The 19,262-nt window shown below is 43.6% G+C and overlaps 1 protein-coding gene across 1 annotated transcript; it reads right to left on the reverse strand.

The window, feature by feature from the left end:
* LOC148504591 (hemagglutinin/amebocyte aggregation factor-like) lies at positions 1 to 17,336 on the reverse strand. Its single transcript, XM_088448834.1, has 5 exons — positions 17,141 to 17,336; positions 9,615 to 9,690; positions 7,600 to 7,788; positions 5,883 to 6,035; positions 1 to 85 (listed from the first exon to the last, which is right to left on the reverse strand). The coding sequence occupies exons 1-5, from the start codon at positions 17,334 to 17,336 to the stop codon at positions 1 to 3; spliced, it is 699 nt and encodes a 232-aa protein (XP_088304960.1).
* Positions 17,337 to 19,262: the final 1,926 nt, after the last annotated feature.

Here is a 19,262-nt window from a genome sequence, read left to right on the forward strand (position 1 = left end):
CTAACACTGCTTAGTAAATAGACCCCTATGTGGGCGAGAATTCCTCTGGCATTTCTCGCAGGAGTAGTATTTCCACCGTCTGTCCCTGGATTACAATTTCATAGTGTTGGACAATAAAAATGATGAACCCATGAACGGTGTAATAATGAACTAATGTCACGTAGCTGGGAACGGACTGAGGGGGAGATGTATTAAGCCTGGGAGAGAGAATCTAGCACCGTCTTTGAAATGACAGAAGCTGATTGGCTGCTTCAGGCAACCTCTCCAGTTTTATCCCTCTCCAAGGATCGATGCATCTCCCCTTGAGTAGTCAATAGTGAGACTTAGTGTAGGCTATGGATATCAGGCCAATAACAATCTAAATATAAAATGACATTATGTAATGCAATGGAAGGAATAATTGATATTTACTCACTGTTAAATGATATTGAAAAAAACTGGATTATGGCGTCATATTATTATTAATGAATACATGTACTGTTTCTACATAGAAAACATTTAAAATACTCTAAAGTATAAGAAAATAATAATAATAAAATAAGAAATCCTATCAAAAATTTACTTTTGCGTATTCATTTTTCATATACACGTGGTTTATATACATATATGCAGGAGAAAAAGATATATAAATGGGCGCCAAACACTCTGCTTATATATTCTTAGCTTGATGCTGCTCCCGCATGAGGGGTAGTCTGCCCCGCTAATGGGTGTATGGAAAAACAAAGGGAAGAGGCACACAAGTTAAGAAAACAATTCCCAATATTCGTGTCTCCACTAATACATACACTAAGGTAGTGAAAAAAACAATTCAATTAAGCCAATGGTGAATATATAAACATTGTTTAATTATAAATTGCATAAATAAATATGGGATATGATCACAGTCCCCTGATATCACAAACTCGGTCAAACATATAAGCTTATATGAAGAAAAAGGGGGGGAGATATTAAAATGTAAAAATATAAAAATAAAAATAGATAATTATAAAAAATGGAATGTCTCTCAATAGAGTAGTTCAGAAACAAAGGTAAAAAAAAAGCTCTTTTCAGGCATAGCACATGTTATCCATATACCCTTTGTTCAAAATCCACCGTATTGTGTCCAATAGATCTTTGTAACTAACATGTAGTTAGTAATTTGTGCTAAATGCACCAATACGTATTTTTCCTCCTCAATCGGAATAGCCTGCTCCAGGGGTTTAAAATCATCCAGTGTTGGTGTCTCTTTTATTTATTTAGGAAGCAGGTATATAGTATATAATTTTAAATTGCTGCAGCAACCATGTATGGACCTTGGTATGTTTAAAACATACGGCAGTGTCTGCTCCTTAACTTGCCGTCTCCCCGTTAAACATACCTACATAGTCCACACATTCCCAAGCGTGTAACAGGGACTGGTGAGGGTGTTTCCAGATGTAATCGGCGGCCGCCTCAAACCCTGGATCAGTGTCCAGCAGGGTAAGTTTCTCACCAGTGAATGAATGTGCTTTGCAGCGTGTTGGGACAGCGTGGGGACAGCGCTCCCACTGACATCACTTGTGATGTCAGTGGGGCCGGCCCCAGACAGTAGGCATTCCCATGGGAACGCCTCTGTCTGGACAGCCACGCCCCCACCCCGCCCACCAAAGGGGACGTGCTTTCACTCAACATCGACAGCACGCCCCCTTTGGTACGAGACCCGGAGCGACGGATTGCCTGTCGCTATCCGGGTCTCGCGCATGCGCACGACGGAGCCGGCTCCGTCGTGCGCATGCGCACTGTGCCGCCATCGACCCGCTTGTGAGCGCTCAGCGCACGTGAGTGGGTCTGAATCAGGCCCACAATACGGTGGATTTTGAACAAAGGGTATATGGATAACATGTGCTATGCCTGAAAAGAGCTTTTTTTTACCTTTGTTTCTGAACTACTCTATTGAGAGACATTCCATTTTTTATAATTATCTATTTTTATTTTCATTTTTATATTTTAATATCTCCCCCCCTTTTTCTTCATATAAGCTTATATGTTTGACCGAGTTTGTGATATCAGGGGACTGTGATCATATCCCATATTTATTTATGCAATTTATAATTAAACAATGTTTATATATTTACCATTGGCTTAATCGAATTGTTTTTTCACTACCTTAGTGTATGTATTAGTGAAGACACGATTATTGGGAATTGTTTTCTTAACTTGTGTGTGCTCCCTGCCTCTTTCCTACATATATACAGTATTATTATTATTTTTTTATATATATATATATATATTTTGTCATATTATTTGAGTTATCTTTCTGAATAACTAGTATAGATATGTCATGTCTAAATCAGATGGCACCTACATGCATCAGGTGGATACTTAATCAAACATTGATTCCTCTTGATTGACCTTACATAAAAAACACCTGTGGTATCAGGTATATCTAGATCTGGAGTGTTCCATACCATTACCTTTGAAAAAGTTATATGATCTGTGACGAAACGCGTTAGCCGGGACCTATTCACGATCTGACATACCATTGCCAGCTGACATTACTCCGACACCTGTGAATCTCTGTCTGGGAGCCGGTCAGTGTACCAGTAGGACTCGGCCGGCTTGAACGCATTGCTGGATGAATAAACGGAGATACGCCCCAGCATTGCTATTTACGGCACCAGCAGCTTTCACCTTGGATACCCTGGCCACTGGGCACTGAGGACGGCACTGGAAATAGGGGGCCCCCATACCGTTTGATTTACTGATCCGTGAGTACTCAGAGCAGCGCTCTAATTATGCAGTACGGACGTCTGGGATGAATATCTATCAATATAACAACAGTCAAGCGGTTACACATGTGCCTCTAATATAATAAGATAATTCCCCTAAAAAACGTTGGGGTTATCTTGGACTTGTATGATTTTTATTCAATATTAATATCCCAGCAGAGCCACTATAAAAGTCGGAACATTATATATGCTTCAATAATTTAAATGCGATCTACCCTTTAATTGCTGCAGGAATTGTGACATGATTCTCATATATTGATTTATATCAGCTGTGTCTGCTGAAGACAATCACAACGGTGATCTCCTATATGTTACAAGTGAACTGATAGTTTCCATCAATTTCCAGTGGAATTATTGACACTAGACACAAATAGAGACTTTCATAATACCAGATGCCAGCAGCTATTACCTTCATTCAATTGGGATAGATTGCAGAGATGCTTTATCTCGGTCACTGGCAATTATCTTCCTATTAATGGTTTCTTGATTCATGAAATTATTGTCATTGTTGTGTGTTTTTTAATATGTATTAAATATATGTCATTTTATGCTCTTTGTCACCATCTGTTTTTGAATTTTCATACAATATTAACACCAGTACACATTATACACAGCGCAGATTCTCCCCCTTTCTTTTTTCTTTGATCTTTTCTTCAAACTTACACGGAGTTTGATATCTGCAGCAGTCTTTATTATATTATATTATATTGGACCATTGTTTCAGCGCCAGAATTGTTTCATTTTTCTAGTATATGTACATATATATCTCTGCATAATATATTACTATCCTTTATATATCACAACTAGAGAATATTTTAATAATTTACATTAGTCCCTGCACCATTGGAGCTTACAATCTGAATATATATATTTGCGAAAGGTAGGAAGCTAGAACACATTATAGTGTTCCAAAGGATTAATTTGGCCCATTAGCGTGTGTCACATGAAGATCCTTACCGCCAGCTTTGTTTATCTTTATCAAGGGTTAAAGATAACCCCTAATAAAGCACTAGGTCTCACTACGTACCATGAGTTAAGGCCAAAAATACATCAGCGACAATCTGCATTTCGAATCAGGGAATCTGTGAAATGGCCAGCAGATGTATGGGGCACTTAAGTAATAATTAAGTGCCCCATAATAATAAAGCAAGTTGCTGATCTGTGTTATGATGTATTATGAAACTTTTTGGCCTTGCAATAGAGACAAGAGTTTAGAGAATTGCTACCAATGTGTTAGCACTCACATTTAGCTACCAATGTGTTAGCATTTAAGTTTTTCAGATAATTTACATCCTAATCGGTCACTGCTGCCTTTTAGACTCTCTGGACACAACACAACTTCTTGCTGGAAACTCCCTATAGGTGAAGGTGTGCAGTAATGTAGTTGTTGTCACGTGACTGCTGGACCCAATTCAAATGGGGCACTGTCTATTCAAATCCTACTATATGCACCATGCCATGGCAGAGTATTGGGTCTAGCTTCAGCATCCTGGTTTCTGTATCCTGTCATATTATTGACTTCTCCCTCTTATCTGATCTTGAGACCTTCACTACGCATAACCATTCTCTAGTAATAAAATTATGCACTGTGCCACATTGCCACCTATCTTCCCATATAGTCATGTTACGGCACAGTTAACGAGCCACAAAATGCTGCTTCCCCGCAGCAAAGGACATACCACATTGTGGTGGTATGTCTGCCACCTGTCACACTTACTTTAAAATGCTGTGAACATGCACAAAACTTCACCGCTCATTAAATGGTTAAATTACAACCCACCCACATCCCCACCACCACCCACCCTAAAAAAAAAAGATAAAAGAAGAAAAAGGAATGCATGTTACAAGATATTAAACAAAGTTTTGATTGGGATGCGTTCAGAATGCCGGCGGACGAGATCCCGGACGTCGATATACTGATGCCGGAATCCCGACGCCTGTCAGAATGCCGACGCCAAATCTAGAAGAGAATCAACATACCGTGTTGGCATCCAGACCCCCGTCATCCCGCAGGTAAGTATACGGGTTGGCGTTAGGTTTAGGCTGGGGATGGGGGGGTTAACTTTAGAGATCTCCGGGGGTGGGTTAGTGTTAGGCTATGGGGAGGGGGTCTAGGGTTAGGCGCCCCACCCCCCAGGAGGATTAGGGTGTGGGAAGGGGGGGTTAGTGTTAGGCACCACTGTGGGGGGTTAGGGGGGGGAGGGTTAATATACTTACCAGCACTTGTCGGTATTTTACACATCAGGATGCCGCGGTCGGTCTTCTGACCTCCGGCATTCCGTCCACCGGGATTACATACGCATTCCGTTTTGATAGTATTATTAAAATTATCTGGCGTTTCACGGGTGTCTGTCAGTCTAGATTTTGTCTCTCAGTCTAGATTTTGGCTCTGTATTGCCTTTACTGGCTGTAGGTGGCACTGCAGCAGTTGGAGTTCTATAAAAAGCAGCTACGTAAAAACAAAACTGAAATCTTTTCAAAGGAAGAAACGGCAGAGCCAAAATCAGAGGATAGATATCTAATGTAAGGAAACATTTACATTTGGTGTAAAAAGGCACTCTCTGCAGAAACTAATCACTGATAGAACACATTGGCCCTCATTCAGACCCACTCGCGAGCGGCTGTCCGCTTGCAAGTGGGTCGATGGTCCCCACTGCGCATGCGCACGACGGAGGGAGCTCCGTCGTGCGCATGCGCGAGACCCGACGAGCGAAGGACTTTCCTTCGCTCGGAGTGTCTGATCAAAGGGGGCGTGCTGTCGATGGTGACTGACAGCACGCCCCCTTTGGTGGGCGTGCCTGCCAGACGGAGGCATTCCCAAGGGAACGCCTACCGTTTGAAGCCGGCCCCACTGACATCACTAGTGATGTCAGTGGGAGTGATTTTGGCTCTGATAGAGCCAAAATCACTCCTGGCCTTGCGGTTGAAAAACTCAACCGGAGGCTTCTGCTCGCAGTTTCGATGGTCGCGATGGTCAAGACCATCGCGACCATCATCCTGCACGCTTGTATATGCTGTGGGTGGTGACCCACAGCTATACGGGCGTCCAGGAGGGCGCTCCATTTTAATGGAGGTGGGCCCTGATTTAGAGCGAGCGCTCTGGTCAGAGCGTCCGGCTCTGAATCAGGGCCATAATCTGAGTGGTTGTCATGTGTACTTTCAGCCCCAGTCAGGAAGTGATTAGTGGGTGCTTCCCATCTCAGGAGCCCATCAAAGTCATTGACGTAGTGGCTCCACTCGCAGTTGTGCGATACCGGCCACTCTCCTTGACAGCAATAAAATTTCCACCTACAAATGACATATTGAGGGAAACAATCTAAAACAATAAAAAAAATAACTAACGCTAACTGTAAAAAATAATCTTAATGATTTATGTGGTATCTCTGTATTAGAACATTTGTACACTGATTTATCAAACAAGGCTTACGGCCTAGTTAAAACCTGCAGGCGGCGCTGTTGCTTGGCTGACAGCTTATAGTTCTCTATAGGTACCAACATCCAATAATGAAACCACCATCTGTAACAGTCTCAGCAGCAGGAAGGGACCTTTCCATTTAAACGATATACCAACTTTATAATGCATGCGTAATAAAGTTAAGATTTATCCAAGACGTGTCTGTTTTTAATTATAAATGTGGCCTCCAAAAATATACATGCTGTAGGAGATTCCCAGTGCTGGTGGGGGAAGCTACATCTGCCATGATGAATTTTATACATTACCGCAGCACTAGTCATTATCTCTGGGAGATACAGTATGTAGCTACGCGTCTAAGGAGTGGAGAGCAGCCAGAGCAACCAATCAGCTTCTAGCTAGCATTTACCAAGTATGTTCAGTAAAATGATAGGGAGAAGCTCATTGGTTGCTACGGGCAACGTCTCCACTTCACTCTTCAGAAGGTTTAATAAATCTCCTGTCTCCTATGTGACATCATCACTACTGCCTGCAGCCTGCATGGCCAATCGGCTGTACAGGGCTAAAGGCCCCCATACGACCGTGGGGTTGTACATCGCACCCCAGATCTTACTGCAGGTTCAGTCGATCTGGTGATGCGATGTGTGATCCCATACAGTGCTATGCGGGTGGGGGAGCCGGCCTATTGGCCACCCGATCGCTCTGTGTGTGAGGACCGCCCGATATGTCGAACGTCGCATTCCCCATCGCCTATTGCACCGTGTATGGGCGGCTTTACCGTTGCAAAGAAAGTAACAGAATGGGGACTGAAGAAGCAGGTAGAGGACCAGTCAGTCCTGGGGCTGCTGAGCTGTATCTGTTATTCAGGGCAATAGCTGAACCATTATATCACTCTGCACGTGGGCAGGTGTTGCTGCGTCCTCCAACCTAAGGGGTATATGTACTAAGCCTTGGATGGAGATAAAATGAATGTATATAAAGTACCAATCAAGCAGTTCCTATCTGTCATTTTTCAAACGCAGCCTGTGACATGGCAGTTAGGAGCTGATTAGCTGGTACCTTTATCTCCGTTCACTTTCTCTCCATCCAAAGCTTAGTAAATAGACTCCTGAAGCTCAGAGGTACCATGTTGTGTTGGCAGATACGTACGGTTGGGCCTCACAGATCTAACGCATACTCGCCTATTCTCCGGGATTGTCAAAGAGGCTACTGAATTTTCCGGGAGCTCTCCCAAGATCACGGCAGCGTAGACAACCCTCCCACATGAGCTATAGAAGTGGACGCCCCAAAAATTGTCCCTGGGACCGAGAACCTCAGGAAGGGAGTACTCAATAACTATGATTTAATGGAAGCCACTTGTTTCTCAGTGGTCATGTAACCTAAATGTTTATAGATGTTGTTCATTTCCCTTATGAATGTATTACTACTCGGCCTATTCACCTTCTGTCCTCCGTAAAATCGTGTGTGCTGTGCATACCGCTCAGGACAGAGCCCAATGGACAGGTAAATGAAAACTGTTCATCAAAGTTATTGACATAGTAGTTGGTCCAGGTACACGTCTCTGTAATGTAGAAGGTTTTCTGACAGCTGAAGTCCCAGACGCGATCCTCATATTTATTATTATGGACGCTGTAGGAAGATAAAGAACGAGAAAAATATATTTTTATATACTACCATTTCTGTACATCACTGTAATAAAAATAATTAAAATGGCACAGTATACTAAATATAGAAAGTAACGACCGTTTACGCATTCCCACTGTGCAGGCCCTCCTCAATTCATGGTCAGACGCTCTCCCTAACCTGTTCTGAAAGTGCTCTGTCAGTGGCATACTATTATGGCTGTTTTTGGCAATGTTGTACATTGTTAAAACGAACCCTACGATCAAGTGTTTCCACTTACCGTATTTGTTTCCAAAAAACGTGAAAAACGACCCCTGCTGGGACCATAGGGAAACACTTGGTAAAATCGGGAAAAGTAGACTTTTTAAGATGTTTTTTTTTATTTAAAAATGGACGCTGACTCCTGCCTATTGGTTCAAAAGCCCACTCAGCGTGGGTGACTCAGTGGGGGGAGTATGTTTGTGTGTGTGTGTGTGTGTGTGTGTGGGGAGGGGGGCTTGAACCACCAGTTGTGCCAAACTACCACCTGATGTGCCCAGGACTATAAAAGCCATTGAGGACGGCAGAACAGCAGAGACAGAGGAGTCCACAGGACTCTTATCCACAGACAGAGAGAGGCCATGATGTGGAGTTGCCCAGTAAGGCACCCAGCAGCGCAGCTTTTGGTGAGATGGGATTTTTATTATTTGCAACAATATGAAGATTTAAGTGTTAAATGTTAAATACCTGAGAACGGCACCTTCAGCTGTCTATTTTAAGAAACTATAGCATATATATAGCATATATATCTATACATCTGCTGTTCCTGTCATTCAACTCTAGAGTTTAGAATGAGAAACCCTGCTCAATAGGCAACCCGGACTGACCGCAGCAGTAGAATCTGGTCACTATTCTGTGCCCAGAGTCTACTGCGCATGCACAGGTCACCGCGATTTCCCCACTGGGCATGCGCAAAACGATGGTAAAATGGCTGCGGTGGCCATTTTTCAGGCGTTTTGTGCAGGGCTGCAACACCCGACGCGGGACTTCGGAGGGGTATGTATTAGAAAATATGAGGTGCGGTGTGGGCCCCCCTGGACCCAGGGGCCCGTGTGGGGGATCAACCTTCACTGTCAAAATGCCAACGTGAAAGTTAGAAAAGTGTGAATCTAAACTGTAATCTAGAGCCTGATTCAGAAGAGGGCGCGGGGAAGGCATCGGGCGCAAGTTGCCGATGGTTTGCCTTTTTGTATGCATCCGGGCCGCACTGCTCATCCGCCGCTATGGTTACAGCACAATCGCAGGCAGATCCATGCAATTTCAGTGAGCATTTCTGAGTGGTGGCTAGGGGGGGGAATGGCTGACTGTGGCGAGCATGGTGATGTCAGCAACTGCATCTTTAGACATTGACACCGGCGGCCATGGTCAGTCGGATACTGCGCCTGCCATAGGGCAGATGCAATGTCCAATGTTGCTGCCAATGGCCTGCCGGTAGTGCGTCTTTGTATGTACATTGGCGGATTTGTACCGCAGTTGGTGGGTGTATCAATAGGATGCCCATCGACTGTAGCATTAGCATAAAGATGCTGTAGGTGCTGCGGCATAAGCTGCAGCCGCTACAGCAATAGTGTCCACCTCTGAATCACCCCTTAATGTGTACACGTTATTGTCTCACAGGTGCGGCAGCCATTTTGAGAGTGAACCAATTGCATCATGTTCCAGAGAGGTCATTGTCTCTTAGTGGAATGATCAGCTGCGTTCTGACGTAAATTGGTCCAGCCCATAAAATGTCTGCTGAATCTACTGTGTGGAATTGAGGGGATAGCTTAGTATCTATAGCATATTTTTATTACCTGGTAATTACGCTAATGCTGAGTTGACTTGGGCACTGGAAGTCCAGATCATTATCATAAGTATTGATCCATTTTTCTAAAGGGGAAAAAACATAATTATATATTAATAACATTGCATAGCACAGAAAATACAAAATTCTCTCTATATGTAAGGGTTATTTTTAAGGGTTGGGTCGGGGAAAATAACCTATGTCCACAGCTCAATGCAAATGAACCGCTTTTATGTCATTCTGAAATATGACCCCAGAAATAAGAACAGTCCCGATATTCCTCTTATTTTCCAACAGCGCCAAAATGCTATCATAACAAATTGAAGCTGAACCGAGCAGTACTGTATATGTACTGTATATATGAACCGAGCAGTACTGTATATGTACTGTATATATGAACCGAGCAGTACTGTATATGTACTGTATATATGAACCGAGCAGTACTGTATATATGAACCGAGCAGTACTGTATATGTACTGTATATATGAACTGAGCAATACTGTATATATGAACCGAGCAGTACTGTATATGTACTGTATATATGAACCGAGCAGTACTGTATATGTACTGTATATATGAACCGAGCAGTACTGTATATATGAACCGAGCAGTACTGTATATGTACTGTATATATGAACCGAGCAGTACTGTATATGTACTGTATATATGAACCGAGCAGTACTGTATATATGAACCGAGCAGTACTGTATATGTACTGTATATATGAACTGAGCAATACTGTATATATGAACCAAGCAGTGCTGTGTATGTACTGTATATACTGTAAGCACAAGCAGTACTGTAATGTATTGTATACATAAAGCAAGCAGTGCTGTATATGTACTAATTATATACATCAGGCAGTACTGTATATGTACTGTATATATGAAGCAAGCAGTGCTGTATATAAGTGAGCAGTACTAAATATATATATATATATAATTATATATATATATATATATATATATATATATAGGGAGTAGTGCTATATATGTACTGTATCTAGCAAGCAATAGTATATATACAGCAAGTACTCTGTATGTATACTGTGTACTGTATATATATGAAGTGATCAACACTGTGTATGTACTGTATATATGAAGCAAGCAGCACTGTATATGTACTGTATATATGAAGCAAGCAGCACTGTATATGTACTGTATATATATGAAGCGAGCAGTGCTGTACATAAGAAGTGAACAGTACTGTATATATATGAAGGGAGTTGTGCTATATATGTACTGTATCTAGTAAGCAATACTGTGTATATAAAGCAAGTACTGTATGTGTACTATATATGTACTGTATATATGACGTGATCAGCACTGTATATGAACGGTATATATTAAGCAAGCAATACTGTATATGTACTGTATGTATGAAGTGAGCAGCACTGTATATGAGGCAAGCAGTACTGTATATATATGTAATGAGCAGTACTGTATACATTAAACAAGCTGTACTGCATATATAATGCGAGAAGCACTATATATGTATTATTTATATGAAGTGAGCAGAATTGTATATATGAAGCAAGCATTACTGCATATGTACTGTATATATGAAACAAGAAGCAATATATATGTACTCTCTATATACATGAAGAGAGCAGTACTGCATATGTACTGTATAAATAAATCAAGCAGTACTGTATATGTACTGTATATATGAAACAATTAGTAATGTATAATATAAAACGAGCAGTACTGTATACATGAAGAGAGCAGTACTGCAAATGTACTGTATATATGAAGTGAGCACATAATGTATATGTACTGTATATATTAAGCAAGCAGTACTGTATATGTACTGTATGTATGAAGCAAGCACATACTGTATATGTACTGTATATATTAAGCAAGCAGTACTGTATATGTACTGTATGTATGAAGCAAGCACATACTGTATATGTACTGTATATATTAAGCAAGCAGTACTGTATATGTACTGTATGTATGAAGCAAGCACATACTGTATATGTACTGTATATATTAAGCAAGCAGTACTGTATATGTACTGTATGTATGAAGTGAGCACATAATGTATATGTACTGTATATATTAAGCAAGCAGTACTGTATATGTACTGTATGTATGAAGTGAGCACATAATGTATATGTACTGTATATATTAAGCAAGCAGTACTGTATATGTACTGTATGTATGAAGTGAGCACATAATGTATATGTACTGTATATATGAACCAAGCAGTACTGTATATGTACTATATGTATGAACCAAGCAGTACTGTATGTATGAAGCGAGCACATACTGTGTATGTACTGTATATATGAAGCAAGCAGTACTGTATATGTACTGGGTATGGAATCGGGAAGCCGACTGTCTAAATGCCGGCAGCCGGCTTCCCGACTGTCATATCCCGGCAAGGGTGAAATGCGGGGTGTCTAGATGTAGATGCCCGGCATTTACCCGACGCCGGGAGACCGGCGCCCGGCATCCCGATCGTAGTGATGTCGGGCGCCGCGAGCGGCCTGCTACGGGGGGGAGGGGGAGGGTTAGGTTTAGGGCTCCCGGGGGGGACTTAGGGTTAGGCACTTAGAGGGGGGATTAGGGTTAGGCACTTGGGGGGGAGGTTAGGGTTAGGCACCCCTAAGGAGGGTTAGGGGGGTTAGGTTAGACAATACTTACCTATCCACGATCGGGATTTCCAGCGCAGTCGGGCTTCCACTGCCGGGATCTCTGCTGATGTCGGGCTGCTGCTGCCGGGAATGCGGCCGGCGGTATTTCATACCAATTCCATGTACTGTATATATAAACCAAGCAGTACTGTATATGTACTGTATGTATGAAGCGAGCACATACTGTATATGTACTGTATGTATGAACATAGCAGTACTGTATATGTACTATATGTATGAACCAAGCAGTACTGTATATGTAATGTAATGATGAAGCGAGCACTACTGCATATGTAGTGTACAGTATGTATGAAGCAAGCAGTGCTGTATATATATTGTATATATGAAGTGAGCGATACTGTATATGTACTGTATATATTAAGCAAGCAGTACTGTATATGTACTGTATGTATGAAGCAAGCACATACTGTATATGTACTGTATATATTAAGCAAGCAGTACTGTATATGTACTGTATGTATGAAGCAAGCACATACTGTATATGTACTGTATATATTAAGCAAGCAGTACTGTATATGTACTGTATATATTAAGCAAGCAGTACTGTATATGTACTGTATGTATGAAGCAAGCACATACTGTATATGTACTGTATATATTAAGCAAGCAGTACTGTATATGTACTGTATGTATGAAGTGAGCACATAATGTATATGTACTGTATATATGAACCAAGCAGTACTGTATATGTACTATATGTATGAACCAAGCAGTACTGTATGTATGAAGCGAGCACATACTGTGTATGTACTGTATATATGAAGCAAGCAGTACTGTATATGTACTGGGTATGGAATCGGGAAGCCGACTGTCTAAATGCCGGCAGCCGGCTTCCCGACTGTCATATCCCGGCAAGGGTGAAATGCGGGGTGTCTAGATGTAGATGCCCGGCATTTACCCGACGCCGGGAGACCGGCGCCCGGCATCCCGATCGTAGTGATGTCGGGCGCCGCGAGCGGCCTGCTACGGGGGGGAGGGGGAGGGTTAGGTTTAGGGCTCCCGGGGGGGACTTAGGGTTAGGCACTTAGAGGGGGGATTAGGGTTAGGCACTTGGGGGGGAGGTTAGGGTTAGGCACCCCTAAGGAGGGTTAGGGTTAGGGGGGTTAGGTTAGACAATACTTACCTATCCACGATCGGGATTTCCAGCGCAGTCGGGCTTCCACTGCCGGGATCTCTGCTGATGTCGGGCTGCTGCTGCCGGGAATGCGGCCGGCGGTATTTCATACCAATTCCATGTACTGTATATATAAACCAAGCAGTACTGTATATGTACTGTATGTATGAAGCGAGCACATACTGTATATGTACTGTATGTATGAACATAGCAGTACTGTATATGTACTATATGTATGAACCAAGCAGTACTGTATATGTAATGTAATGATGAAGCGAGCACTACTGCATATGTAGTGTACAGTATGTATGAAGCAAGCAGTGCTGTATATATATTGTATATATGAAGTGAGCGATACTGTATATGTACTGTATATATGAAATGAGTGGTACTGTATATATGAACCAAGCAATACTGTATTTTTACTATATGTATGAAGTGAGCAGTACTGTATATGTATTGTATATATTAATTGAGCAGTACTGTATGAAGTGAGCAGTACTGTACAGTATATGTACTGTATATATGACCAATTTAACGATGAGAGGTTGTGGAATTTCAAATCTAGAATTAGGCAGAGATGGGATGTGCTGTTCATTCCTTTACACCAGTGTTGGCTAACCTTGACACTCCAGCTGTTGTGGAACTATATATCCCAGCATGCCCTGCCACAGTTTTAGCATGCCCTAATAGCCAAACTGTAGCAGTGCATGCTGGGTTATGTAGTTCCATAACAGCTGGAGTGTCAAGGTTAGCCAACACTGCTTTACACTCTATGGATGTAGAGGAGGGAGACTAATTTCACAGAGCATGGAATCAGGTGTATAGCACTAAATCAGTGGCGTAACTGGGGTATTTGGAGCCCAGGAGAAATGTGAAAATGGAGCCCCGGCGCACACAGTGAAAAATGGGCGTGGTCACTTAAAAATGGGGCTTGTCAACATGACACACACCCCTTTACGTCTTGACGTCTCTCCCATTACCCACTGTAGGAGCCGGAAGGCGGAGCTCATGAGTGAGCTCCAGCCCGGCTCTTGCAGTGGGCGCTGCAGCAGTCAATGAGAGTCTGTCTGACTCTCATTGGCTGCTGGTTAACACACACATCGCCGCAGCGCTGGCAGCGATGTGTGTGTTAAACTGCACAGCCTGAGCCCGCCTCCCACCCTCCTCCTGGCGCTATTGGGTAAGTGCTCAGGGGGAGGGAAGGGGCTCAGCTGTGCAGCACAGGACCGGCGCTGGGCGCAGGGAAGCCTAGCGTCGGTCCTGTGTAAATGTGTACCGCTGACTGCACGCACTGCGGTCGGCGCTACACAGTCTAAACAGGGTGGGCTGGTACCGTGGCCGGCGGCGCCCCCCACGCACCGCTCGACCCCCCTTAGTTACGCCACTGCACTAAATGATCATATAATATAATATGTCTGGTAATAGACAATTTTTTGGATAGAACGTGTATAAAGTAACTTGTGATACAGGTCATACATAGAAGCCTGAGGATACAGGCCCTGATTCAGAGCTGGACGCTCTGAATCAGGGTATTTTTTTTTTTTCTGGAGTCGGCCTCCTGGCCGCTCGCTAAGCTGTGGATGACCACCAGGTAGGATCTCGTTCCCGCAAGCCCCAGTGAGCTTCCGGCTCTAATAGAGCCAGAAGCTCAACTACTGACAACTACTTCGGGAACGCCTCCGTTTGGCCACCCACCCCCCCTCCCCGACTACAATACGGGGCGAGCTGTTGATCAACATCGACAGCCGCCCCGTTTTGTTGCGAGCCCCGGAGCGAGTGATTTCTAGCTCGCTCCGGGCTGTGCGCACTGCCCGGCCATCGACCAACTTGCGAGCGCATAGCACTTGCGAGTGGGTCTGAATCATTCCCACTGTGCGTATAGAAAGTAATACAGTAGTTTATGCTTATCAGAAAAATATACCCCCCCCCCCACACACACACACACACACACAAATGGTATAGGCATTTTCATCGGCTATTACATTGCTATAAGATAACGTATGTAATGCGACACTGGATTCATGGATTTGAGAATTGGGGGTACATTTACTAAGGTGCGGGTTTACCTTTACTAAGGTAACGGTGTTACCTTATCATTAAAATTATATAATTTAGTATAGTAGTCATGAAAGGCATCTGCGACGTCTAAAGTGAGTTTGCGTTCTGTGCCTTTGGAGTCTTTGATAACTTGTATATATAAGTGGCTAGTTGGGCTTGTAAAGCCCAGGCTAGTAAATTGCCAGGCTTATTGTCCAATTGAAAGTACCGATTCCGACAAATGCGGTAATCCTGTATTATTCTATCAGAAAGACATTTATTTAATGACGCTTTCGTATTTTCCAACTCCGCAAGGACCAGTTCTTATGAGGAGGCCATATGGAATAATTCCAAAGTCTTAAGCTTTTGTAAGAGTTGCAGTTTATGACTCTCCTTTCCTTTTTTAAGTGCGGAGCCTAGTTGGATAAGCTTCCGCCTGCTTCCCAATTCGTGACCATCGGCAGCCCAGGCGTCTCGTTAAGGTCAAAGTAATCATTAATAGCCTTGTTTAATTGTTACTTAAAGTGCGAATATGTATGAAGGCACTCAATAATTCTCCACATACACTGTTTAATGAAAGGATGGGAGCGTCAATGATATCGGAGTGTGGTCAGACCATGTAGTGAGACCTATAGAGATGGGCCTGATTTGGTGTAAAATCTCTGATGGAGAAAGAAGTAGTCAAGAATGGTGTATACATCATGTGGGTTGGAATAAAATGTATGGTCCCTACCCCCTGGGTTCTGGAACTTCCATGTGTCAACCAGTTGATGTTCATGCATGGTGTGGTTTCAGGTAGCATCTGGTGGAGTTGCGAGAGGAGCCCATCGCTGGCTGGATGATCCAGGTCAAATCCCCCCAACAACTAGAATTCCCTCAGTCAGGGAGTCCACCTGCTCCAAAACTCTGGTAAGGAAATGGGGCTGGTCTTGGTAAGGAACATAAAGGTTTACAAAAGTGTACATTTGTTCATACAGTTGGTATTTAACCAAAAGTGCCCTGTCTTCTACTAAACTAAACCTTTACAAGGCCTGGTAAGGAAGATGGTGGGAATAAAGTATAGCAACCTCTAATGTTAACGTTTTACTCTTACTGTTATTACTAAAGAGGGCCATAGGAAAATTGAGACCATTAAGAAGAGGGAAGGGGCGGTATCACATTTAAAATGTGTTATCTGCCCTGGCAGCATACATGACTCACAAAAAACCTAAGGCACTTGCGAGGCAGGTAACATGAGCTCCACAAGAAGCAGCTTCAATGACCCAATCAGGGGAGCCAAAGGATGCCTCTTTAGATAACTGGGATTGCTTCACACCAGGAAAAGGGGCCACATGATGATGGATAAGGCCAGTTAAGTTGCCAGGGTCTGATGACCTTTAGGATGCTTCAATCCCTGCCCTTTGATATCAATGCCATCAAGAGGGTGAATCCTACAGAGGATGTCCTCTTTCTGAGTGTAATAATGCAGACGATAAATTACATCTCTAGGTCAGTTTGACGGGGAGCCTCTAGGTCAGAAAGCCCTCTGCGCTCTGTCAAACATTATGGTGGAGTTAGGGTTTTGTTCTAGAACTTCATTAAGGATTCTGGTAAGAAAGTCTATGAGGCCCTGGGTAGGGATATCTAAAATGCCTCAAATCTGTAGGTTATTCCTCCATCCCCTATTATCAAGGTCATGGCTTCCCTGAAGGAGCTTAAATTCAGTCTACTGGTATCACTGACTCTTGCAGACCATGAGAAGCAATGGAAGCATCCGTGAACATCTCATGTGCAGTCTGGTGTCCAAATGCGCCGCATCAGCCTGGATGGTAGTTAACTCTGTATGAATTGTATACTGAATCCTATGTTCTTGTTTTGTTGACATATAATGCAGGAGTTGCAAGACCTGGGTGATGCCACTCTCCTCCTCTGTGGCCATGATTGGATAGAGTAGTTATTCAATCTGAAAAAGCGTATCTGAAGATATTGAATGTGGTGGAGAGAGTACTTGAGGGCTAACTCCCGTAGATGTAGAACTGGAGATCTGGAGGCAGGGGTGTAGCTAGAACTTTGTGGGCCCCATAGCAAAATCTTGAAAGTAGGATGTGCCTGACGAGTGGGCAGAGTCCTTCTTGGTAGCAGCCTTTCTATCTTTACCCATTGGAAGGACAGGAGGGAAGACAGAGAGGTTGATGAAGTAGTCACCAGAATGCAGGTTGAGCTAGGAAATGAACCATAGTCAATGCTGTCACAGGACAAATTCCCCCATTGTGGAGCTAGCACATTGCCATGGTGCCATCAGATGCAGAAAGTGGGTAGGTAGGCACAGACAGGTCATGGTGTGCCTGAGGGAGCCCCCAAAGCCTACAGGTGGACCAGTAGCTGCCAAGTTACTATAATAATAGTTTCCTCTAGGGAGGCTTGTAGAAATACGGAAGAGCCTGTGAGAAGACAGCTGAGCCGGCTGGGATAGACGGCTGGGATCCCTCTTCAGCCCAGGAGCAGGTGCACGGATGGAGAGGGACCCTCCAGGGACAGTGATGACTCTCCTCCCCATTTATATGTATGGAGGAGTATGTAGTCTACGGCATCATATGGTTTCACCCAGGGAGAGCTCTGCCAGCAGCCAGTATGAGGTGAGAGAGGGGGAGGAGTAAAGTACTATAACAAGATAAGGCAAACATACATACAGGGTAGTCAGCTGAGGGCCTCCTTCACATGCTCCGAGTGCATCATAGATGTAGTCCAGGGGCATATCTATATTGGGTGCAGGGTGCACACAAGCCACTGGGCCCAGGGGGGCCCATACTGCATACCCTGGACCCATTTATTCAATACTAACCTCTCCGTAGCCCTGCTTCAGTGGAAACACCACTGTACAAATCTCCGGCTAAATGGTGGGGTAGCCATTTTCCAGGCATTTTGTGCAGTAGGGAAATCGCAGGGAAAAAGGCTGCCCCAGAAAGAGACTGCACAAGGGCACCTTCCTCTCTTAATACGCCCCTGATGTGGTCCCTTGATATTCAAGGTAGAGAGGGAGGCTTCCAGGCACCCTCATGGGCCGAGAGAGCTGTAGTCGAAAATTCAAGATGGCAGCCAGCTCATGGGACATGACACACTGTGGCAGTCAGCAATCTGTGTAGCCGCCAACTGCAAAAGCACCACCGGCAGGAGCCCCTGGAGGTGATCGTGTCAGAGGGGCATCCACTGGCCTGAAACGCTACAAGTGGGCGTCTCAGTTGTTTGAAAATTGGATGCAGTATTTGCATGAAGACGCAGATGGTACAGCTGAGAAATATTGAGCTGTCAGTATGTTATAGATTCTGAGGTGAGGTACTGACATCCGAGGTAGATATACTAAGCCTTGGAGGGAGATAAAGTGGAGAGAGGTAAAGTACTAACCAATCAGCTCCTATCATTTTTCAATCACAGCCTGTCTCCATTTTATGTCTCTCCATGTGGTGCTTTAAACTTTTGACCCCTAATTAATCATCTAACCACTAATGAGTGGGACTGACTGTGATCCTGTTTCTGAGTGCACTGCCTCCCACTGGCTTCTCATAACATCAGTCTTATCAGGTCAGCTGCTTATCAGTCCCACACAAGTCATAAATAGTAGTTATTTCTGCCAATATTTATTAGGAGTTACTATTGGGCAGAGGCCTATGTAGCACGCTTTTCTTTCATAAAATTATGTATAAACTGCAGTTTCTGCATACTTTTATAAACTGTCGCCATGTACTAATAGCGCAATGTACAGAAATCTCCGGCAGAATGCTTATAGGCGCTACAGACCGCAGGCCCCATTATTATCAATGGGCATGATCTGACCCCTATGTACCAAACTCCAAAAAGCAAAGCTTTT

This window comes from Taudactylus pleione, unplaced genomic scaffold (genome assembly GCF_031769625.1).
Source record: "Taudactylus pleione unplaced genomic scaffold, aTauple2 ptg000465l, whole genome shotgun sequence".
NCBI classification, from domain to species: Eukaryota; Metazoa; Chordata; class Amphibia; order Anura; family Myobatrachidae; genus Taudactylus; species Taudactylus pleione.

Coding starts and splice junctions, on each gene's coding strand:
- LOC148504591 (XM_088448834.1), bottom strand. CDS start 17,336: ATGGCCACAGAGGAGGAGAGTGGCATCACCCAGGTCTTGCAACTCCTG. Junction 9,691..17,140: donor GCTTCTCATGGTCTGCAAGA/GTCAGTGATACC, acceptor TTTCCCCTTTAG/AAAAATGGATCAATACTTAT. Junction 6,036..7,599: donor GATTTTACGGAGGACAGAAG/GTGAATAGGCCG, acceptor TGTCATTTGTAG/GTGGAAATTTTATTGCTGTC.